General features: G+C 49.3%; 1 protein-coding gene across 1 annotated transcript in view; it reads left to right on the top strand.

The window, feature by feature from the left end:
* The first annotated feature begins 15,521 nt into the window (after positions 1 to 15,521).
* Grip2 (glutamate receptor interacting protein 2) overlaps positions 15,522 to 24,163 on the top strand; it is an 83,256-nt gene continuing 74,614 nt past the window's right edge. Inside the window, exon 1 of the mRNA XM_052719407.1 lies at positions 15,522 to 15,674. Within this exon, the coding sequence (XP_052575367.1) occupies positions 15,620 to 15,674 (55 nt within the window). The 5' untranslated portion in view covers positions 15,522 to 15,619. The remainder of the gene's footprint in view (positions 15,675 to 24,163) is intronic.

Here is a 24,163-nt window from a genome sequence, read left to right as displayed (position 1 = left end):
GACAACAGAGGATGAATCCATTAGCCCCACAGAGGCTGTACCACAGTAACAGAAGCAAGGAAGGAAGGAAGGAAGGGAGGGAGGGAGGAAAGAAGGAAGGAAGGAAGGAAGGAAGGAAGGAAGGAAGGAAGGAAAGAAGGAAGGAAGGAAAGGAGGAAGGAAGGAAGGAAAGGAGGAAGGAAGGAAGGAAGGAAGGAAGGAAGGAAAGGAGGAAGGAAGGAAGGAAAGGAGGAAGGAAGGAAGGAAGGAAAGGAGGAAGGAAGGAAGGAAGGAAGGAAGGAAGGAAGGAAGGAAGGAAGGAAGGAAAGGAGGAAGGAAGGAAAGAAGGAAGGAAAGTGAAGCAAGATAAAGCTTTACTCTGGGAGCATTGGTCTGTAATCGGTCTTTCTCTTTCCCACCTACAGCTCCCAAATAACCACACAGAGACTTCTTATTAATTATGAAAGCTCGGCCAATAGCTTAGGCTTGTTTCTAACTAGCTCTTAATATATATAACTTAATTTAACCCATTTCGACTAATTTATTTTCTGCCTTGTGATTTTATTACCTCATCTCCATAGTGCCCATCCTGCTTGCTCTGCATTCCTGGCGTCTCCACTTTCTTCTTCCCAGTCCTCTCTGCCCCCAAAATCCTGCCTAGCTATTGGCCATTCATCTTTGTATTAAACCAATCCGAGTAACACATCTTCACAGTGTACAAAAAGATTATTCCACAACATTGGTCCCTGGGTGACAGGAGGTCTGTGGTGCTGTGTCCAGCACTGACCTGACATTTGGCTGGCACTCATTGAATTGCTCTCCCCAGTATGCTGTCATGGGACATGGGACATGGCATTTCTAGATGTTCCCTTGGAATTCTTTGTGAGAGGTGAGCTACAACCAGCAAGGAAAGTAAAGAAGTAGCATGTCACCAAGGGACTGGTGGCAGGCCCAGGGCCAGCAAAGAGGACAGACAGCCAGTGGGGGAGGTGGGAATAGCCACTCCTAACTCATACCTCTTCCCATTCCCCTTCTTTATCTTTTAATTTTTGCAAGACATGGGGTGTGAGATGTGGGCAGATGGGACATCGTCAGACCCCTAGCATCACTATCTCCTGGTCCTCCCAGTGGAGGATGTGAGCCACACAGAGCCATCCTAGACCAGCAGCCATCCACCCCACCCCATCCCATGCCCAGCCACAGGCCTGAGCATGGGAGTGTGATGACCTGATGACCAGCTGTGTCCCTGTCTCCTCCTTCCATTCAGATCTCAGCTGAGGGGCCACGGGGCTGATTCCTTTGCCTGGAACACAGACTCCTTCCCTGGCCACTCATTTTTCTCAAATGATGTTCAGTTTTTCCCCCATTCTCCTCCCCGTGTCCTTGGGAAATGACCAGCTCAGGGGGGTGGAGAGAGCTTAGATATTCTAGTTCCTCACCTGTATCAGTCACTTTTCTGTGGCTATGACCAAAGAAATGTATAAAAGAAAGAGTTTATTTGAGCTTACAGCTCCAGAGGGAGAAGAGTCTGCCATGGTGGAGAGGCATGGCAGCAAGCAGCAGGCATGGGAGTGTGAGCAAGCTGAGAGCTCACATCTGGAACCAAAAGCATGAAGCTAAGAGAAGTCATGGGGAGAGACAGAGACAGAGAGAGAGAGAGAGAGACAGAGAGACAGGGACAAAGACAGATACAGAGACTAACAAAGAGACTGGGAATAGAAACACAATGGGAATGGTATAAGGGTTTGAAACATCAAAGCCCACTCCCATTTGTTAGTCTCAGGCTGTGCAATACCCAGATATGACCTCAACCTGGTCTATGGAGGATTTCTGGTGATTGGATAAAAGCCAGCATTCATTAGGAACTTGTGAAACCTGAATGCTAAAAGGAGTCATTTCCCTGATCACTGGAAGAGGGGATCCATGGCTCTCCATTGACCTACACATCTGTGGCTGCATATCAAAGCCCATGATGGCCTCCAGGCTCCCTCAATTCCTACTCACAAGCACTTTTATACATTTCAAAGCCCCCATGCCAGTCTTCTGGTCCTTCCTTCCCCACAGCTACTCACTCTCTTTATAACCCACTAGTCTCTCTCTCTCTCTCTCTCTCTCTCTCTCTCTCTCTCTCTCTCTCTCTCTCTCTGTATATGTGTGTGTGTGTGTGTGTGTGTGTGTGTGTGTGTGTGTATTGCTATCCACTTTCTCTTATTCTATTACTGTCCCTCACTATGCTCTATTCTCTATCTCTTGCTATCTCCACTATTCTCTCCCACTCTCCCACTCCCCTAGCCCTGGCTATGTCCAACCAACTGGCCGTGTTCAGTCTACTTCTTTCTCGCTATGCTCTGGACTCTTCAGGCGCCTCTGACTGTTCTCTCCCTCATATCTACAGTACAAACCGTAACCACATCACGGAGCAGTCACATTGGCAGTTTCTTCACTGCATCCCCTCTCAAACCCCAGTGACATACTTCCTCAAGCCCGTCTCCGCTTTCCACCCAAGCTTCCTCAAACAGCACCACCAGCTGGGGACCAAGCGCTCAAGTGTCCTTGAGAGACATTTCTCATTCAAACCTCCACACCACCCTTGAAGCCCCTGTCTCCAAAATCTTATTGGAGACTGACTTTCTCTCCTGCCGCAGAGGACGCAGCCTTAACCCTACCCATGCCGTCTGCTGGGAGTGTGGGCTGCCCACGGTGGTGATATTTTGTGTATTTCCCTAACAAATAAAGCTTGCCTGAAGATCAGAGGGCAAAGCCAGCCGCTAGTTAGCTATAGAAGTCAGGCAGTGGTGGCACACATCTTTAATCCCAGAACTCAGGAGGCAGAAACAGATGGATCTCTGTGAGTTCAAGGTCACCCTGGGCTACACAAGATTGATCTACTCTAAAAGAGAAACAGAGCCAGGCAGTGGTGGCACACACCTTTGATCCCAGCACTTGGGATCTCACATCTTTAATCCCAGCACTAGGGAGGTGGAGACAGAAAGTGATATGGCTGGGTGGAGAGAGGAATATAAGGTGGGAGGAGACAGGAGCTGAGAGCCCTTTTCTGCTGAGGATTTCGTAGAGGTGGCTGCTCTGCTTCTCTGATCTTTCAGCTTTCACCCTGATATCTGACTCTGGGTTTTTATTAATAAGATCAATTAGGATTTGTGCTCCAGCCCACTGCTCCCAGATGCACTTCACTGGAGACTGGAGGAAGTCAGAGAAGTGTAGATGAATTTCTGAATGGTCTTATTAAATAAAAACACGGAGCCAAATATAGGGGTGAAAGCCTTAGAGATCAGAGAAATAAGAAAAGCCATTAGCCAACCTTACCTCACCAACTCAGCAGCTTCCAAATGTGAGCTACTTCCTGTTTACCCATGCCTTTATATGCCTTGCTTTTCTGCCCTCTCATTGGCTCTTAGCCCAGCTACCTCACTTCCTTGTCACTGCCTGTCTGTACAGACCTCCAGGTCTCTATGGTTGGTACTGGGATTAAAGGTGTGTGTCACCACGCTTGGCTCTGTTCCCTAGTATGGCCTTGAACACACAGAGAACGTGCCTGCTAAGTGATCCGATTAAGGGCATATGCTGCCTGACTTTGTTTACTTAAAATGGCTGGCCTTTTCCCCTTGATCTCCAGGCAAGCTTTATTTATCCAAGCACAAATAAAATATCACAGAGAAGTGACACTTCTACCATGGGATAGAGGAGGGACCTTTTTAGCATTGTTCCTGTCCCAGAACTCCTTGGGGCTCAAGATGAGGCCAGACTTCTCCCGAGCCCTTATCCTGACACAATTCTGTTTGCCCTGTCATGCCTTGGATGGGGGGGGGGGGTCAGAGAACACTAGGTAAGATTACTGGATAGGAAGGTGTTTATTGGAATAGTTATTAATGGACAGATAGACAGAAGAGCAAAAGCATGGCAGGGCCTCCAAGGCTAGTTCAGGCCCCAGCACCAGTGACAGACAGCATCATGGGATCTAAAGAGCGAAATCGGAGCCTGTGTGGTAGAAGTGGAATCCGTTCTTGTACTTTCTGGAGATGGGAAGGCTTTGCTGCAGGAACTGCAGGCATGCTCTCTGGTTCCCAGGATGCCAGGGAAGTGGTTGGAAGCAGGAAGTACGGCTTCGATGTAAACTCATTTCCCAGGTATGAGATCCTGGCACCAGATAGTCTACTAACTAGGGACTCACAAAAAAATGTCTCAGTAGGGTTTCTGTGAGAGGAGGCTGCTGCTGAGACTGTGGCCCGAGCAGAGGCTGGATTCTACCTTTAGTTCTCTGAGCATTCTCCTTTAATAAGCACTTACAGAGGGTCCCTGATGCTTGGCCCCAAGGGCACCTGATCTAAGGCAGAGAGTTTTTAAGCATTTTCATCTTTTAGGAGATGTTTGCTACTTCCAGGCCTGAACTGCAAACACCCCCAAAGCCGTCGGTCTTCTGGCTCCCCTCCCGTCAGCTAACATATAGGTATGTTAAAAGGGTGGCCACAGCACGGAGGAGGTTTGGGCCCTGAGTGGCTTCCTGGAGAAAGGGTGACTTTAGACTTCCCATGAGTAGAAACCAACTTCTGCCACTGTCCAGCCATTGTGTAATTGGGGATCCGTTTGCTACAGCAGCCAGCTCTCACCACGGTTAGGCTATGTTAGAATACTGTTTTGTAAAGCACCTCCATTTTGGCTAAACAATGACAATTCTCCCCAACAAAAGAAATTTGGTTTCCAGAAATAAAGCAACTTGGTTTGTTTTTTATAGGGGGATTTTTTTTTTTGAGACAGGGTCTCACTATGTACTACCCTTGACTGTCCTGGAACACAGTATGTAGACCAGACTGGCCTCAAACTCACAGAGATCCACCTGCCTCTCCCTCTTGAGTGCCCTCACTACCCTACCAACCCCTCTATATAATGGCTGGCTACAAGAGACACTTACCTTTCACTGACATTCTGTAAGTTACAATTCACCTTCTTTCCTTAGCTGCAGCTAGCAATGACCTAACTTAGAGGCCAAAAAAGGGAAAATTTAGGCCCCCTTCTCTTTTTCTGCCCTGTAACTACCATACTGTGTAGGTAGGGGGCGATGTTCAGTACACCACAGATGCCTTCCATGGGTCTCCCCCTCACAAAGTGTGTGCTCCCATGGAGTCACTTGTCTGTCCTGGAAAATGACCACATCATACATGGCACCTGTATGTACTTGTTCATCTCCAGCCATCTCCACAGACATCACATGAGCTCCTAATCGGTCTCTTGCTTCTGCTGCTGCTGTTTCCAGTCTACCGTCCCCTAAGCCACAGGATGAGGGCTCCACACCCTCGATCAATTGTGTTATAGTCTGTTAGGGTTTGAGTGTGACGTGTCCCTCAAAGGCTCATGTGTTGGAACACTTGGTTCCAAGCTGGGGGTGGGGGGGGGGGCACTGTTCTGTTTTGTTTTTTATCTTTGAGACAGGGTCTTACATAGCCCAGGCTAGCCTCAAAAATCCATATGTACCTGAGGATGCCCTTTATCACTTGGTTCTACCTCCCAAGTTCTGGGATCACAGGTGCGTGCTACCACACCAGGCTGATAATGGCAGTGTCTGGAGCGGCTGTGGATCTTTGGGACACGGGGCCTAGCAGGCAGGTGTAGTGCCTTGCGGTCAGGTCTTGAGGCTTATCGTCTGGCTCTGCTTCTCCAGTTTTCAGCTTCTTGATCTGCTAAGATGTGAGCAAGCATCACACACACACACACACACACACACACACACACACACACACACACACTCTTGTTGCCATGTACACGCCCCTGCAGCCACCATGCCTTCCCCACTGTGATGATTAATCTCTGCTGTCAATTTGACTGGATGTAGGATTACTAGGGAGACATACTTCCTGCTACATCAAAAGGTTTCACTGAGGTGGGGACATGGGCTGGAATCCTGGACTGAATCAAAAAGAAGGAAGTGAGCTGAGTACCATTGTTATCTTTATCTGTTTCTTGACTGTGGGTGCAGTGTGACCAGCCACTTCAAGTTCCCATTTCCATGACTTCCTAGCTGTACCCTCAAACTGTGGGCTAATGAACTAGATGAACCCATGTCTCTTAAATATTTGCTTTCATGATTTTGGAGCTTAATATAATCCTAGAGTCTCCACTGTTCTTTTTCCTTCATAATTTGCATACATAAATATGTTGTTCAACCACACTCTTCATTCCCCACCGCCACTATGTCCTTGTTAGGGTTTCTATTTCGGTGAAGAGACACCATGACTATGGCAACTCTTATAAAGGAAAGCATTTAATTGGGGCTGTCTTACAGTTTCAGAGTTTCAGTGCATTATCGTCATGGTGGGACATGGCAGCATGCAGGCAGACACGGTGCTGGAGAGGGGCTGAGAGTTGTACATCTTGATCCACAGGCAGCAGGAAGTGAACTGAGACACACTTCCTCCAACAAGGCCACACCTCCTAGTAGTGCCACTCCCTATGGGCCTATGGGGGCCAGTTACATTCAAACCACCACACACTACCAACCAGTCTGTGTTTCCTATGGGCCTGCTTTTCCTCTTGTGAAATTCTTGCCTGTCATTAAAAGCTCAACTCAAATGCTATTTTCATCAGGCAGCCTCACTCCAATGGCAGCAGCATATTACTGAATCTGTGTGTGTGTATGTGTGTGTGTGTATCTCCATTTTTTTGTATGTATTTGGTCTGTGTACATGTGTGTACTGGTTTGCCCGTCCGTGCAAGTTCATGTGGAGGCCGAGATTAACACTAGAATGTTAATCTTCCTCAATCACTCTCCACCTTATTTTTTTTGTGACAGGGTTTCTCCCTGAACCTAGAGCTCGCTAGGCTAGGCTAGGAAATAGGCCCGTCTCAGCCCTGCCACAGCTGGGGCTACAGGTGCATGTTGCTATGCCAGGTTTTTACATGGGTGCTGGAGATCCTCCCCACGGCCTGCATGCCGTGTCCCACCATGACGATAATGCACTGAAACTCTGAAACTGTAAGCCAGGCCCAATTAAATGCTTTCCTTTATAGCGGCTGCCACGGTCATGGTGTCTCTTCACCGCAGTAGAAACCCTAACGAAGACACAGCAGACTCTCTATCCACTGAGCCATCTCCCCAACCCCTCTCCTCTTTACATTCTTACTATTCCGCATGGCAGAAGAGAGACTCCGCTCTCATTACCAAGCCCACTCCTGGCTCCAAGTACTTCAACTATTCACTGAATTCCATTTCACACGAACCTGCTTAATATTTGTCAGTCCTGCCTATCTTGCTTGTTTCTTTTCTTGCCTTATCTGAGGGGAATTAAGAAGTAACTGTTACTGCTTCGTGTGTCCTGTGTGAGGATATCGACTACACGTTGTCTGCTACCTTAGTTATTACCTTACTGTTACAGTCTCCCTCTGATTCATTAGAATCCAGTGCAAATTTGTACTTTTCCATGTTTTGAACAATGCTGGAGTCCTAGACTATTTTAGTTTCATTTAAACTTTCCCCATTGCTGTCATGAGTTTGAATCCCAGAAAACATGTAACATTTTTTTGTTTGTTTGTTTGAGACAGGGTCATCCTGTGTATTCCTGGCTGGCCTAGAATTTGCTATGGAGACCATGCTGACCTCAAACTCACAGTGAACGGCCTGCCTCTGCCTCCTGAGTTCTGGAATTAAAGGTGTGTGCCGTGATTGACATTATTTTTCAAATATACAGTACATTGTTATCTATAGTCACCCTCCTGTGCAACTGAATTCTTAAATTTGTTCCTCTATTTGATTCAAATTTCGTCTCTTAAAAAAAAAAAAAACAACTTAGCCGGGCGGTGGTGGCGCACGCCTTTAATCCCAGCACTCGGGAGGCAGAGCCAGGCGGATCTCTGTGAGTTCGAGGCCAGCCTGGTCTCCAAAGCAAGTTCCAGGAAAGGCGCAAAGCTACACAGAGAAACCCTGTCTCGAAAAACCAAAAAAAAAAAAAAAAAAAAACAACAACAACAAAAAAAAAAAAACAACTTTATTTTTATGTGCATGAGTGTTTTGCCTGCATGTATGTCTGTGCACCACATGCATGCAATGCCAGAGGAGGCCAGAAGAGGGCAACAGATCCCCTGGAACTGGAGTTACCGATGGTTGTGAGCTGCCTTGTGGATCCTGGGAATTGAACCTAGGCCCTCTGCAAGAGCATCCAGTGCTCTTAACTGCCAAGCCATCTCTCCAGCTACCAATTTGTCTCTTTTAAACAAGATACCCCAGTCCCGACATCCCAGCCCATGGCATCTACCTTTCTTCAAATCTCTGCTCCTGGGACCTTCATTTTGCAGATTCTACACACAAGTAAGATGATGCTTCTTTTGTGCCTACTTTGATTTTGAATTTTAGGAATTTTATTCTTATGTTTTTAAATATGATTTCTCTTCCATTTATCCCACTTAAAAGTTGTTGTCTAGGGGGCTGGAGAGATGGCCCAGAGGACCCAGGTTCAATTCCCAGCACCCACATGGCAGCTCACAACTGTCTGTAACTCCAGTTCCAGGGGCTCCAACACTGTCACACAGGCAAAACACCAATACACATAAAATTAAATTAAATAAAAATTTAAAAAGTTGGGGCTGGAGAGATGGCTCAGCGGTTAAGAGCACTGGCTGTTCTTCCAGAGGTCCTGAGTTCAATTCCCAGCAACCACATGGTGGCTCACAACCATCTGTAATGAGATCTGGCACCCTCTTCTGGCCTGCAGGCACACACGCAGGCAGAACATTGTATACATAATTAATAAATAAATCTTTAAAAAAAAAAAAGAAAAAGAAAAAATTTAAAAAGTTGATGTCTATTTTCCTCACTAGTTTTGGAATTTTTTTCGGTCATTATGAAAAATATTGGTTCTGTTCCATTTTATTTCTTCTTCTCTCCTGGGATCAGTCACATGAATAGCAGATGTTTTTCCTGGTCCCCAGGTTTCATTTCTGTGTTTTTCATTAGTTCCTTATATATAAACAGTTCTCCGCATATCTGGTGAAGAACTGTCTCCCCAGTCCACTAATCCTCTGAAGATATGTTTATTAATCTGTAAGCTCATGGATCAGGTTCTTGATGTCAGGGGATTTGAACATATTTTTGGTTCTTGAATCTGCATTGACAACTTCTTATAGATCCTGGTTCTCTGATGAAATTCTCCATCATGTTGCAGTCTCTAGAACGTGTCACTATCGTCCATTTCCAAGCCTGTGCTTGATAACATTATCTATAGCGACAATACTAAGCCTCTTGGTCTATTTCTACTGCTTTTTGTTTGTTTGTTTTTCTCTTCCCATCTTGCCTGTTGACTGGTACAAGCTGTCAAAACTTATTTTTAAAATGAAAATCAGATATTGTGCATGAAACACTGAAGAAGCTGGCTATCATCTTTCTCCAGAGAAGGGTGTCATTTCCTGTGACTGTAGACACACCAAGGACATATCACTATTCAAATTAAAAATTGCATTGCGTAAAGCATGGTGCTGTATGTCTTTGATCCCGGCACTCTGGCAGCAGAATCAGGGTGGATCTCTATGAGTTCAAGGCCAGCCAGCTCTACATAGCAAGTTAAAGCCGGCTAGAGCTACAAAGTGAGATCCTGTCAAACATAAATTAGTTGATTAATTAAAAACCGAACTGACTTGAGTCTGGGCTGAAACTGCTATCAGTTTGGTCTTCCTTAGTTCCCCCCTGATTCCTGGGTCATAAACATCTGGTAGTCCCAACTGAAAGCCTAGACTACTTACTAGTAAGGCCTCACCTCCTTACTGGGGTGTGCCCTCTGCTTTTGTCTCCCAAGTGTAATGAGGTTAAAAATCATTCCCTACTGCTTTTTTAGGGGATGACAGATGTGCAATCAAACTCAAGGCCTTTCACATGCTAGGAACTTGTACTACTATTGAGTCAAACCTCCAGCCCTTGGTTTTCTGAGACAGGGTTTATTTAGCTCAGGTTGGCCTCAAACGTGCAATGCTCCTGCCTCTTCATCTCCAAGATTGGGCTTAGAGGCTTAAACTACCATGCCTGGCATTCCTGCTGCTTTTTGAGAAGATTTTTATTTATTTATTTATTTTTGTCCCCTTTTCCTACAAGACTTCAGAACTGGCAAACATCTGGAAGGAGCAACAGCTCATCCATACATGCCTTCTTCTCTCAGATTCTTCCCAGAGTTCCTATCTATGCCTGGAAGCCCCGCCTATCCTCTCCTGCCTAGCTACTGGACATTCAGCTCTTTATTAGACCAATCAGAAGGCGCCTTAGGCAGGTGAGGTAAAACAGCAACACATCTTCATACCACATGATCAAATACCCTGCAACAGTTCTTTCTGGATCTGGACACACGGAATGCCTCTGCAAATGTTCCCAACCCCTTACATACTTTTCTCAGAGCCATACTGCAAGGCTGGGAAAGAGGGAGCTATGGTCTCTACTTCCAAGGTGGATAAACTGAGGTTCAAAGAGATGCAGTGATTTGTCTGGGGTTGTGTAGCAGGTGAGCTGATCTGTCGGCATGCTAGCTCATGAGAGCAAACACTTTGGTCCAGTCACTGATGTACTCTAGCATGGAATATGGCGGCTCACATTTAGTAGTGGTGCTCAATAAGCATCCACATAGTGAATGTATGAGATGATGATATGGGATTTGGGCTCTGATTATGTGACTGCAAAGCCTTGGCTCTTTTGACTGCTCAGCACTGTCTCCAGTTAGACCAACAGAAAGATGTGGATTATGTTTCAGAAGGCAAAGGGCATATAAGCATGTAGAATACCAACTGTGTGGTGGCAATCATCAGGAAAGAATGAGGAACAGCTAGGAACAATGGGGAGGCCGGGCCACACTCAGTTCCATGTGGTGCCTTGTCCAGGAACTGCAGGGAGAGCACAAAGGCTGCTGGGAGCCTGCTGGGTCCTGCAGTAATTGCAGAGCAGCTGTTAGTGCTGACTGCAGGTATCCTCACCCAGAGGGCCGGCCTGTGCTAGGGCGATTGCTTTTGCCCAGGCTTCTCTGAACTTCTGGTCTTTTGTGGGCAAAATAGTTTGGAAGGGCACACCCCAAAATATGCACATGGCTATAAATTGAACACATATGCTGTCGTCAATTCATGTCAAATACAAGGAAATCTTCCTGTTCGATTTTTACATTAAAAAAGATAACTAGCAACAGTGCCTTCCTCTGTCCCAGTGTTTTGTCTCAGCCCCCTCTGCTCCCCCACCCCCGTCACTAGGCCCAATTCTGTCTACCCCCACCAAAGGTTGACATATTCCCAAACTGTAGTCAGTGTTTGGAGCTCTAGAGTACCTGCCTCTGGTCACCCAGAGCCAAGTCCCTCCCTTGGCTCCCCAGAGAACCCTGGCTAGAAGGCCTGGAAGCCAGACTGGGCCCAGGGTCTGTGCCCTCTTGGAAATGATCTTGGCTGAATCTGGTCCCTGTCTACAGCAGGTTACGAAGCTGTCACCAGCCTTCTGACAGGGACATGCTGGGACCTACCTGCTCAGAAGCCTAGGTTATGTAGGATGGGGATGTGTACCATGTAGCAGGCATGCCAGCTGCATGGGCTGGGCACACTGGAGTACCACTGAGGTGGTAGCAGCCATCTAAACAGGCTTTTTGATCAGCTGGTCCCTGGCAGTCTTCTCCCTGCGGCTACTGCTCTTCCAGGTACACTTCCACAGTGCCTTCTCTATGAGGCTGACAGCAGACGCTTTATTCATGTGAACTCATTCAATCCTCATGTCAACCCCTGCAGGCAGGGATAAGTTTACCCCTCTTTTACAGAGGAGAGGACTGAGGCCAAACTAGAAAGTCACCAGAGGCCATGTCGCAGTTTGGAGGACAGGAATCACATTGCACCTTTTCTTTACCTTGCATTTCTGTTCCTCTGAGTGCAACTTATGTCATGACCCCAAGGACTGAGATGTTTCTGGGTGTCCTGGGCTGCTGTTCTTCCTGCCCCCATTACTCTGCGCATTGCAGTGGTGGTGGTGGGGTTCTATTCACAGAAACCCACTGTATGTCAGAAGTATCCTAGGTTGACAGCTCCTGGAACACCCCGGCCTGTGGCCCATCATAGCCCAGCTGCAGCTTGCTGCAGATCTCACATCATTCCTCTCAGGGTCGGGTATGGTGATATTTTATTTGTACTGAAATGTGATTTTATTTGTATGTTAATAAATAAAATTGCCCGGGGGTCAGAGCTATTAGCAAGCCATAGCAAAAGCTGGGCGGTGGTGGTGCACGCCTTTAATCCCAGCACTTGGTAGGCAGAGCTAAGTAGATTTCTGTGTGTTCAAGGATACAGCCAGCATTGGAGACCTTTAATCTCAATACCAACCATAGAAGACCTGGAGGTCTGTACAGACAGGTAGTGACGAGGTGGTCATGTGGTTGGGTTTACAATCAATAAGAAGGCAGAACAGAAAGTCAATAAAAAGACAAACACGCCGGGCGGTGGTGGCGCACGCCTTTAATCCCAGCACTCGGGAGGCAGAGCCAGGCGGATCTCTGTGAGTTTGAGGCCAGCCTGGGCTACCAAGTGAGCTCCAGGAAAGGCGCAAAGCTACACAGAGAAACCCTGTCTCGAAAAACCAAAAAAAAAAAAAAAAAAAAAAAAAAAAAAAAAAAAAAAGACAAACACACAGGAAGTAGTTCTCTTGGCTGGAGAGGACAACTGAAGCAGGAAGGGTAAGGCTCTTAGCTCTGACCTCTTGGGCTTTCATCTTTGCATTGGCTCTGTGTTTCTTATTTAATAAGACGGTTGGTTACTTCTACAGTCGGGACTGACAAGAACTGAGTACTTTATCATGTCTGGTTGTCTAGAGCAAAGAACAAAGCAGATTACTTTTTTTTTTTCAAGACAAGATTTCTCTGTGTAGCTTTAGAACCTGTCCTGAACTTACTCTGTAGACCAGGCTGGCCTCAAACTCACAGAGATCCACCTTTCTCTGCCTCCTGAGTGCTGGGATTAAAGGCATGCATCACCATGCCCGGTATAGATAACTCTTTTTACAGAATAATATATATCGTTTTCGCAGCATCATCAAGTCAAGGAGTCCTGAGTCAGCCCATCCTAACTCACAGGCCATCTGTGTGTGATCATCCTGCTGTCATCTGGATCTTGAGTGACCCTCCTCCACCCCCAGTCCCACAAAGACTCACATTTTAAAGGTTTGGTCCCCAGGGTGGCATTCAGGGGAAGTGGAAAGACTTCAAAGGGGTGGAGTCCAGAGGTCTTCAGATCATTAGAAGCACACTATCGCAGGGGCTAATCTGGGTCCTGCTTCCCACTTTTCACTCTCTTCCTTCCTAGCCTTGAGAGCTCCTGCTAAGATGTGTACCACCACAGGCCCCAAACAGCCCAGCCAGATGCTCATGGCTGAACCTTCCAAACCTGTGAGTCAAAACCAACATTTTCTCTCGAAAAGTTGAAGGCTTCAGCTGTGTTGGCGTAACAGGAAGCTGACTAGTCCGTCTCCCAAACTGGGGAGGGAGCAGTCCTTTCTCAAGCCACCTTTGAGGACCCATTCCAGCAAAAGATGCAGATGCCAGGAACCAGCAAGGGAAGTCTCCAGGGGATCCCAGCTGTCATCCACTTTGTCCCACCTTTCATATCTTCGTAGAATTGTCATACATCCTCTGGGCCCAAATTCCTACCTACAGAATTCACAACCGTGACGAAATGGCTATTTTATACGACACTCAGTGGCCTATTCAGCACCCATATGTCACTGAAGACCCTCCCCACACAGGCTGTTTCTGCATCCTGACGCTGCCAACTGTGCAGCACCCTGAGTGTCACTGGCCTCTTCTGGGGCCCCTGTCTGAGCATGGCCATCTTTACCTCTTCCATCAGCAAATCTATGCCATCCTCCTTGGCACTTGGGCACTCTAGCCACAGAGACCCTCATTCTGGGCACAGATGGGAGACACCGCTGTCCTATTGTAGGGAAACTCACTCCCCTCTTGGGTACACAGCTACCCAGGGGTACTCACTCTCAGGTGGGATACACAGCCGTTAGGCCTAGCTCTGGAGTTCACTTTGCGAACTTGAGTTTGCCTCAGGCCTGCTGACTGAAGTGATTAATGGTTCAAGATGAATACCAGGCTGTGATGAGATCCATCAAGGGTTGTTAGGAGAGCAAGTAAATGACAAGCGTGTATGTCAGACATTGTGGGTTGTGCTTGACTGGGGTGCTTTGGGGCTGAGCAGACCTGGATTTAAATGTCAGTTCTGTTAGCTCCTGGCTGTGTGGCCTTGGGCAGTGTGCTTAACCTTTCTGAGCCCTAGTATCTTCATTTGCCAAAAGGGTGATTACAGCAGTCATGCACAAAGGTTGAGGACCAGACATCACACTCTTCTCTCAAAGGCAATATTTCGAAGGCCAAAGTTTGAGTGGCTGGGTTGATAGGATCAAGTTCCTGGTTCTACTGTGCAGTTTCCTTCTAGAACACAAGCTCCTACTCCAGCCTGACTTGACTGCTGGGACATTGTGGTGTTCTCAGATTTGTAGGTTCAGAGCGTAGGGGAGGCTCAGAGAGATTAGCGATTTCCCCACAGACCACACAGTTGAGTTCTGACAGACCTAGGCTCCAGGGAGAAACTACTCACCTTCCCATCACTCCCTGGGATAGGCTGCTCTGTGCAGGCCCCCTCTCTTCTGACCAGAGAGACCCTCTTGGACCCTTCATCTCCACTGATGACACACGCCTGACTACTCCAAACTGTTCCTCAGAGCTGAGATCGGCTGAGCTCAATGGCTGGCAACTTGACTGGGTGGAACCATCTCTTCCAGACACCCTTCCACTCCGCCCCTCCCCACCAGATCCAGCCTTTGCAAGCTTCTTCAGACAAGCTCTACCCTTCCTGAGCCTCTCTGGCCTTACCTCAGGCTTCCTTCTAGGACAGGAGGGAGCCTGGCCTCAGGACTGTGTCCTGGATGACTTTTGTCTGTCACAAGTAAGGCTGGAGGACATTAATTCATTTAGCAGTCGGCCACTTATTCCCTTCATTAATTTCCTCATTGATTATTTTTTTTACCTCATTCATTTATTCAGTCAGTCACTTATTCACACCCCTTTAGTCTATTATCCACTTGTTCATTTATTCGCCCATCCATTCATTTCTTACTAAACCATTCATTCCTCGTGCATGCATTCATTTATTCACCCTTGCATTCATTCGTTTACTTTTTAACCCATTTATTCATGATGCAATCAGTCATTCATCCTTGCGTTCATCTATTCATTCCTTTACTTACTGATCTATTCATTCATTCATTCATTTATTCATCCATGCGCATATGCATGCATTCCCCCACGCATTCGTTCATTCATGAATCCTTGAGTGCAGAGCGCTGGGGCGGGAGGCCGGCGCTGGCAGGTTGCGGGTGCGAGGCCCTCCTCCTCCGGGCGCCCCTCCCGCCCGACTCCCGCGCCGCGCCGCCCCGCCCCGCCCCCGCCGGGAAAGCGCGCGCTCTCGGGGAGCCGCTGCTCAGCCGCGGGCGGGCGCGGGAGCTGGAGCGGAGCCGGCGGCATCTACGGAGCCGGCCGCCCATGCCCCGCGCGCTGGGCCCGCGGCCTCCGGAGCGCTGCGCTGCGCCCGGCCCGGCGGGGGCAAGGCCGGGTGGAGCCGCCCGGTGGCTGCGGGGATGCGGGGCTGGCGCAGGAACCTCGCGTTCTGCCTGCAGCGGCTGCCGGACGAAGGTAGGACGCGGGTGCGGAGGGGCCGGACGTCCCTGGGGCCGGAGGGTCACCGCGGGACGCGCGCTTTGCCCAGAGCTCGACAGGACCGCGGTGCGCACAGCCGCAGCGGAGCCGGGCCATTAGCTGCCACGTGCCTCCTCCTCCGCGCCGCCCGCGGGGCCTGGAGCGCAGGGACCCCGATCCCTCAGAGCTCGGCGCCCAACTTTTCCTGCGCACACCCGGCTTGCGACGCTGCGCGCACCCGGAGCCCTCAGCCGCCCAAGTTACAAAGAGACTGACGCGGATGAGGGTCCCTGACCGGATTCCCCTGCCGCAGCGCTGCGACGCGGCACCTCCAGGCTGCCCCTCCCCTTACCTGTTGTCTGCACCGCCCGCAGGGTAGAGGATGAGGGTAAAGCGGCAGTGGGAGGACCCGCCCCGGGCTGTCACCGCCAAGCAAAGTTTGGGTTTGATGCTAATTAGAAATTGCTAGGGCCGCGAGTCCCGGACCAAGCGAGTCAGAAGGCAGCTGCCACCACCCCCCCCAGCCCCCATAGCTCACATTTGAGGACGACACTGGGTGGCACGGGCGCTGCCTCACACCTGCCCCTGCCTTTAACCTTCACAACCACCTCTCGGGGGCGCTGTGGTTCTTTCCACTTTACAGGTGAGGATGGCCTCAGAGAGGTGAAGCCCGGTTCCCAAGGTCACACAGCCCGGAAGTGGGAAGAGTTGAGATGTGAACTTAAAAAAAAATCTATGAGACCCAAAAGCTTTAGGTGGCTTCCGGCCCCCCAAGTTGAGTCTTGCACAGCTTCGTGGGAAAGGATCCATTTCTGACGCTTGTTGGGGAGGAGTTGTCCTGGGGAACTGGTCCTGCCCATCTTAGACCCCCTTCAAGCCTGAGTCGGTGCCTTTGATGCTTACTGGCCTCGCACTGAGAAGCTGAACGGCAGACCTGGCACCTTAGGGACACAGAAGAGGCAGTTTCTTGCCTAAGGCAAAGGAGGTAGGGTGGTCCGCTGGGGGTATGAAGTGCCTTCAGGGGGTCAGGAAACCAAGAAGGAACTCTAGCTCAGCCAGGTGCACAACCCCCACCATTAGACAGATAAGGGCTTTCTGGAAACAGCCACTTAGACTAAGTCACCCTCATTCTAAGGCCTTAGTCCTGACCAGACGCACAGCCCAGATCCAGCTTTGAAGTGGAGGGCTGTAATGTCCTGTGGGGAAAACGACACTCTCTCCTGCTCTAAGCGCACACACAGGCCTGTGGCATGAGTCACATGGCAGGTGTGCATAGGGTACCATGTGAGGCACAGAACAGGGTATGTACATGTATGTACAGGTGGGTAGCATGTATGAGATACATATGGGGTGCCTATGGGGCCTGTGGCACCAGTGAGAGATGGGGGTCAGAGACACTTGTGACAGCTTTGCCTGCCATGAGTGCCATCTGTTGGACGAAGGCCACTCCCTGGTGACAGGCAGAACTCAGCCTTTGAGTATTTCCTGGAAAATCTTAGTTGGGAATTGATCCTTGACCTCAGCGCTCCAACAGAGGGTGGCGGGTGCAGCCATCTTGAGGCAGGAAATTACTATTTTAAACAGACAAAATCTCTGGCTTTCTCTGGAAATTGGTTCCTGTGGGGCTGCCACTGATGAGAGGCTCTGAGATGTGGGTCCCACTGGACAAAGGCTGGGTGGTGGGAGGTGGCTAAGCTGAGGACAAAATACAGAGCTAGGGCTCCCGTGGTCTCTCAGAGGGGAGCTTTACCCAGACAAAGGGATGTTTTGAACAACACTGACTCCTCTGGGTACCATGCTGGGTAATGTAAGACCTTGGGGGGGAAGAGGAGCGGGCTTGGGGACCAGACTCAAGTCTAATACCTCTATCCTAGTTTGCTTAACAATTGCTGTGATAAAAACCATAACCAAAAGCACCTGAAGGAGGAAAGAGTTTATTTTGCTTATAGGTCACAGTCCATTATGGTGGGAAGCCAGGGGAGAGCTCAAGGCAGGAATCTGGAGGCAGGAATTGACAGAGACTGTGAAGGACCTGCTGCTTCTTGACTTGTTCCCTGGCTCATGTTTAGTTGGCCTTCTAAAATATAGTCCATGGTTCAGTGGTTAAGAGCATTGGCTGCTCTTCCAGAGGTCCTGAGTTCAGTTCCCAGCAATCACATGGTGGCTCACAACCATCTGTTATGGGATCTGATTCCCTCTTCCGGTGTGCATGAAGACAGGTCACTCATATATATAAAATAAATAGAAAAAAAAAAATACTCCAAGCCTACCTGCCTAGGGACCTTACTGCTCACAGTGGTCTGGGTCCTCCAACATTAGCAGTCAATAAATTCCCCCACAGCATGCCCATAGAGGCAATTACTTCATGGAAGTTCCCTTTTCCAGGTGACTTTAGGTTTGTGTCAAATTGACAGCTGAAGCTAACTATGACAGCTTCTCTAAGTGCCAACTGGGTGACCTTGGGCATGTTAATCTCCCCCCTTCCTTTTTGCATTGCTAAACATTGAACTCATGTATGCTAGGTAAGCTCTTCACTCTGTTTTGAAACTTAAGTTTTTCTATCCCACCCTGCAGGTATCATGAAGAGTCCCTGCTGTCCTGTTTTAGTGTAGGGACTAGCACACAGTAGGAGGTCTTTCTTCCTGATGGTTACAACTGATCTGACCTTAGGTTTGGGGAAACAGCACAATCGGTAGAGAGCTTAGGACCCAGTGTGGATTTTGTGTTGAGTAGCCTGTGCAAGGCAATCCATTGCTACGATTTGGGGGAGTCCACAGGGTAGTGTCTGTGGTGTGGCTGATTGACCCACTGCCTTACACTCTGAGGTTGACTTGAAGTGATAGGACTACTCAGCACCAGTTTTGGAACCTGGAGCAGTAACCAGGTTCTTGGAAGAGGGAAACACATGGCCATGCAGTTGCAGGGAGCCTTCTGTGATTCTTGCTTCAAGATACTCTCTCTGTCTCTCTGTCTCTGTCTCTGTCTCTGTCTTTGTCTCTCTCTCTCTCTCTCTCTCTCTCTCTCTCTCTCTCTCTCTCTCTCTGTGTGTGTGTGTGTGTGTGTGTGTGTGTGTGTGTGAGAGAGAGAGAGAGACATGCTCCAGTGAACCTTCACCTTGACCTTCATGCTCCTATACAGTGACACATTCTCTTCCATTCATTGCAGCAAATGCTTCATGAAAGACCCTGCCTCCCCCCCCCCCACCCCACCACCACACACACAGACATATACACACATGAACCAGTGACTGCATGGTTAGAAAAATAAAAGCAGGTCTTTAGCTGAAAGTTGCTCCAGCCTGCCAGACAGGCAACAGACATCCAAAGTGCCCAGTGCTTGGAGGACGCTACTGAGAGATAAGAGACTCTGCGATCCAACTGAGATGGTCAACTGTTGGCCGGCAGCATCTTCCCAGGGTTGGCCTGATTTGGGTTGTCCTTTGCCGGTCCTTCCTGCTCTCTGACAGACCTTTGGAATGTTAGCCAGGGGAGTATCAGAAGTCATCATGCTCTATTCTCTCCAAAGAGATGGGGAATGAAGGAGCCGCCGCCAGTATGTCTAGAGCCCTGCTCTGTGTGAGGACGGTCCCATCATGAACAAAGATAGGGAGAGATAAAGAAGTGTCCAAATCAGTGTGAAAGGGACAGCTTCAGAATCTTCCCTGAAGTGAGCTGACTCGTGGGGGAGATGTACTGCAAAGTCCCAGGGAAAGGGATTTCTTCAGGAAGGGCATATGTGGCCAGGGAAGGTGACTTCAGTTACCTGAAGAATAAGAAAGTCCAGCAGCGCAGCAGTGATTTGGGCCAAGAGCAGCAGGTGCAAAGAAAAGTATAGGTGTTCAGGGGTCATGTATGTTGGACAGTGTGACTTGAAGACAGAAAAGGAGGCAAGAGAGAGAGGGATGAGCTGTAATGCTGAAGGAGCTCAGATCTTGAGATGCAAGGTATCTAGCCCTTATGGCAGGGACTTTTTGGTGAGCACCTTGGGAGGACTTAACCCAGGGCTTGGGCTGACTCCACAGATAAGCAGGATCCTGAGTAGTGTGAATAGCAGCCGGGAGAGACATCCCAAACAGAGGTTTGACACAGTACAGGGCAGATGTGGGGAAGCAGTGAGGGCAGAGGCGCCTCCAACAGGCCCCAGTCGGCTCCCTGAGCTGTCCAGGGTGCTGACAGGCGCGTGCCAACTGTCTGGAATTACAGGCTGTTAGGATGGCATGCAAGTGTGTGTGCACGCACACGCCTGTGTCCTGTGGTACCCAGTTAGCTGATGTGTCCCTGTGTCGGTTACCTAGGAGACAACGGGAAAGATGATAGGATGGAATGTGATTGGCTACTCACTCCTGCTGCTCATCTCTCTGTCAGACCCGCAGGCAGGGGTTACAAATGGTCCTTGTGGGCATGCCAAATGCCGGAGAGAGCCTCGGATGCTCACAGCCCCAGGCCCTCTGCATGAGTGTGGCTGCCAGTGCGTGCCATGCACTCAGCTTGAACAAAGCGGCATCTGGAGCTGATGGACGTCCTGCTGTGAAACATCTGCTCAGGGCTTTAAATCAGGTAGCGGGGACCCGATAAATTTAAGAAGAACTAGCCAGACTCAGGAAGGGATCTTTTGTTTGGTTTTAATAACTGTAATGTCAACACACAATCTGATTTTAAATGCCTCCTTGGGCCTCCAAAAATGCAAATAAGGCTTTGAACGGCGGAAGTTATTTCCCATGACGAGGCGGGTGATGTCAGTGAGTGACTGCCCCGCCTCCACCTGGCCCGCTGGGTGGTGTGAAGCTGTGATTGGGCTTTTCCTTCCCTCTCCGTCTTTAGAACATTTCATTTTCCTGTACATTGTGAGTGAAGGGACGTAAGATCCACATTTTGCTTAGAAAGGTGTTAGGGGAACAAAGCTGTGTGCCACCTTTCCATGGCAGTCAGGGGGTGGGGGTGGGCAATCATTTAAGCAACCCGAACAGACAAAAGGAAACAAAACAGGAATCAGCTCTGAGACCACAGAAGGTTAGCCCTGTCCGTCTTTTCTCCCAGTGCATGCTTCAGACTTGGCCGATGATGCGGCCCAGAAGGAAGGCAGCAAAGTCCCCTCGTGTTCCCAGCTTCTCTGTCCTAAGCTCAAGTTTTCGTGTGCCCAGAACAAGACTTCTCAGCCTCTTCCTTATTTTTAGTGAGAACGATAACAAAAAAATTTCTCCCGTGGAGCCAGCATGGTTTTATTCACAGCACTTTGATTTCCATGCCTTTATTCCCAGCACTTGGGAGGCAAAAGGAAGCAGATCTCTGTGGTTTGGAGGCCAGCCTGGCCTACATATGGAGCTCCAGACCAGCCAAGATTCTATAGCATAGTGAGACTGTCCGTCCTTTGCCATCTCCTCAGTTCCTTCTTCACTACCCATGTCATCCTCTCAGCCTGTCTGATGGGCTCCATTGGAACAGCACATATGGGTGGCTCCCATTGTTAAAACATCACCCCTGGGGCCCAGGACTTACTCAGAGGTAAGGCAGAGCCCACAAGAAGAGCAAAGGGAGCCCAGGACTTCTGCACTCTCTGTCGCCTCCATCAGACCGTCCTTCCGTCCAGTGTCCCTTCCTGACCACCCATCTGACACAGCAGCCCTTCACCTCTACAACTTCCTCCCTGCAGCTCCCTAAGGGGCTGACTTCTGTTACCCACCTTTCCTGCTAGTATATGTCATGCCAGCTGCCATCATGTCTGCCATCCACTCTGAGATACTCAGCTGCTCCTTAATGACACACAAGAGGGAAGGCAGAGGAACCACCTCCAGTGAGCTCCTGTGGTGAGCCAGGGCCTGGGCATCCTTCCTCACATTCTTCCTGCCTGCAGGGAGGACAGTGAAGCCGGAGGAGGGAGATCCCCTGGTCTGGGCATCCCCGTTTAGTTGAGTGCTCTTCCCAGCCTTGTGCAGCCCCCTCCCCAGCCCTGCTCTACTCAAACCTCTAGTCTAGACTACCGCTTGGGCGGCGGGGGGGGGGGGGGGGGGGGGGGGGGGGGGGGGGGGGGGGGGGGGGGGGGACGGACGACGACTGTGGGACATTTGATGACTTTGCTTCTGAGCCTCCCCTGTCTTCTCTGTAAAGTGGGAGCATGAACAGCCCCCAGGCAGAGGAGTGGCGAGGAGCCAGAGAGATGAAGGTGGGGGTGGGAGTGGGGGTGGGGTCCTTGTGGGATAGTAGCAGAGAAACGAAGTCAGAGCCTCCTTAGGGAGAGCAAAGCAGGGCCAAATGTCCTTCTGTGCCCCAGGGCCACAAGCTTGAGAGACAGAGACCAATAAATGAGTGCTTCTATATTGGAATGGGATAAAATCATGATCTTCCATCTTTAAAATTTATAATCAATTAAAAAAACTCTGTGTGTGTGTGTGTTTGTGTGCGTGCGCACGTGTGTGCATGTGTATCACATGAGTGCTGGTCCTCATGGAGGTCAGAGGCCTGGGATCCCCCTGGAGCTGGAGTTGCAGACAGTTGTAAGCTGCCTGATACAGGTTGTGGGACTCAAACTGCGGTCCTCTGCAAGAGCAGTCAGTGCTCTTATCCACTGAGCCACCTCTCCAGCCCCATATACTTTTTTTAAAAAGATAATTAAAATGATCTTAAGCAGAAACTCCTTGTTTTTTTATGAAAAAAATGAATAAAATATTCTGAAAGAAGTAAAAACATTTTAAAAAGAAGAAATGTCTGGCCTCAGGCCAGACAGCTCCTATGGTTCCTTGGTTAGCCCATCTGGGCCTCAGTTTCCTCCTCAGGAATATGAGCAAATAACCCTCCTCAAGGAGGTGACATGTGGATGCAGTGAAATAAAGCAGAAGAGGAAATTGTTTGGCAACCCCAGACCCATCTGGTGGAGCCTTTAGGACGGTGGGCAGGAGGGGCTGGTGCTGTCAGGTGACCCTGGAGCAGGGACCAGGTGACCCTGGAGCAGGGACCAGGTGACCCTGGAGCAGGGACCAGGTGACCCTGGAGCAGGGACCAGGTGAGAGGAGGCTAAGCAGGGGTGGCCCTCAGGTGTGCTGCACACTGTGCTCTGTGTACTTTACAGATTAACTATTTGTTTTCATAGCAACCCTGTGAAGCCAGAACTTGTGTTGGCTTTTTTTGGCAGTGCTGGGATGGAAGCCAAGGCAGGCAAGTGCGCTACCACTTGGCAACATCCTCAGGCTTTTTGATACAATGAGATGGGGTCTCATGGTGTAGCTGGCCTTGAAATCTCAATTCTCCTGCCTCAGCCTTCCAAGTGCTGAGATTACAAGCATGCAACACCATGCCTGGCTGAGAGAGGCACTGTTTTCACTTCCTGTTTGTCAGATGAGGAAACTGAGGCAGAAAGGTTGAGTGACTTCCAAGGGTGTGTACAATGAGGAGCAGGTCTGGCCCTGAACCCAGGCTGCTGAGCCCAGGGTCTGTTTTGCACCACACCGCCTTTCCCTAGGTGTCCTTTAGATGTGTGCATCCTGTCCTAGACGGTCTTTCCTGGCTTGGGGATGGGCTCCCCTCCCCAGGACTGTGGTCTGTAGAGCCTGATCCCAGGACAGGGAGTCCTACCTGTCTGGCTGGACCCTGTGAAACAAGAGGGTGATTCACCAGGCCAGAAGAACAAAAATGGTGATGCTGGCTACAAGGCAGGGCTTGCTTGACTCTCTGTGGCTGGAAATACCAGTTACTAACTTTAAATGGGAGGAGAGAGTTCACACCACTTTCCTTCAAAGACGTGGCCCATGTCTTTGAACTTGCACTCCTGCTGTCCTTAGGGAGGTCCTTAAGGAGATATATTACCACACTCCCCACCCAGCCCTATCAGCCACCTCCCACCTGCTCAGCTAACAGCACAATAGAGGAATTTGGACTTCATTCTTGCTCAGACACTTGAAAGGTTTTCGGGTGGGAGGGTGGCATCTTCAGAAGGCTTCCACTGGTTGCTGGAGGGCTGAGAGGCAAGCAGACTTAGGGAGAACACCGAAGTCACATTCTTTCCTCCTCACCACAGCCTTGCCAGACTGAGCTATCAACTTATTATCAGTTGAGGAAATGGAAACTCCAAAGGCCAGTTTCACAAGGGAAACAAACTGAAAAAAACTGGAACCAAAAAAGTAAAAAAAGTGTTTATGACACAAGAAACCACAGACAAGGTTCAGGCTGCTCCCCCACCACCCCGCCCCTCAGGCCAGGAAGAACTGTTCACAGCACAGGACCCTAGCAGATGATAATATCCTGAGCGCAGAAAGATCCCTCCAATGAAAAGAGATAAGAAGTCTAGGCAGTGGTGAAATCTGCACGGGGCGTTATTAGCAGCAATGGCCGGGGTGAAGAGGAACAATGGCCGCCGCCACATCATCTTTGGTAGTTGTTACGGTAGCATGGGGGAGACACTCACAGAGATAATAGCACAACATCAATTTTCTTAAAGGCTTGGTTTTTTTTTTAAGGTTTTATTTATGTGTGTGAGTGTTTTGCCTGCAGGTGTGT

The sequence above is a fragment of the Peromyscus californicus genome, unplaced genomic scaffold (genome assembly GCF_007827085.1).
Source record: "Peromyscus californicus insignis strain IS unplaced genomic scaffold, ASM782708v3 Scaffold_6__1_contigs__length_162567912, whole genome shotgun sequence".
NCBI lineage: Eukaryota > Metazoa > Chordata > Mammalia > Rodentia > Cricetidae > Peromyscus > Peromyscus californicus.
Note: the sequence above shows the minus strand (reverse complement) of the source record. Positions and strands in the feature narration are given on the sequence as shown.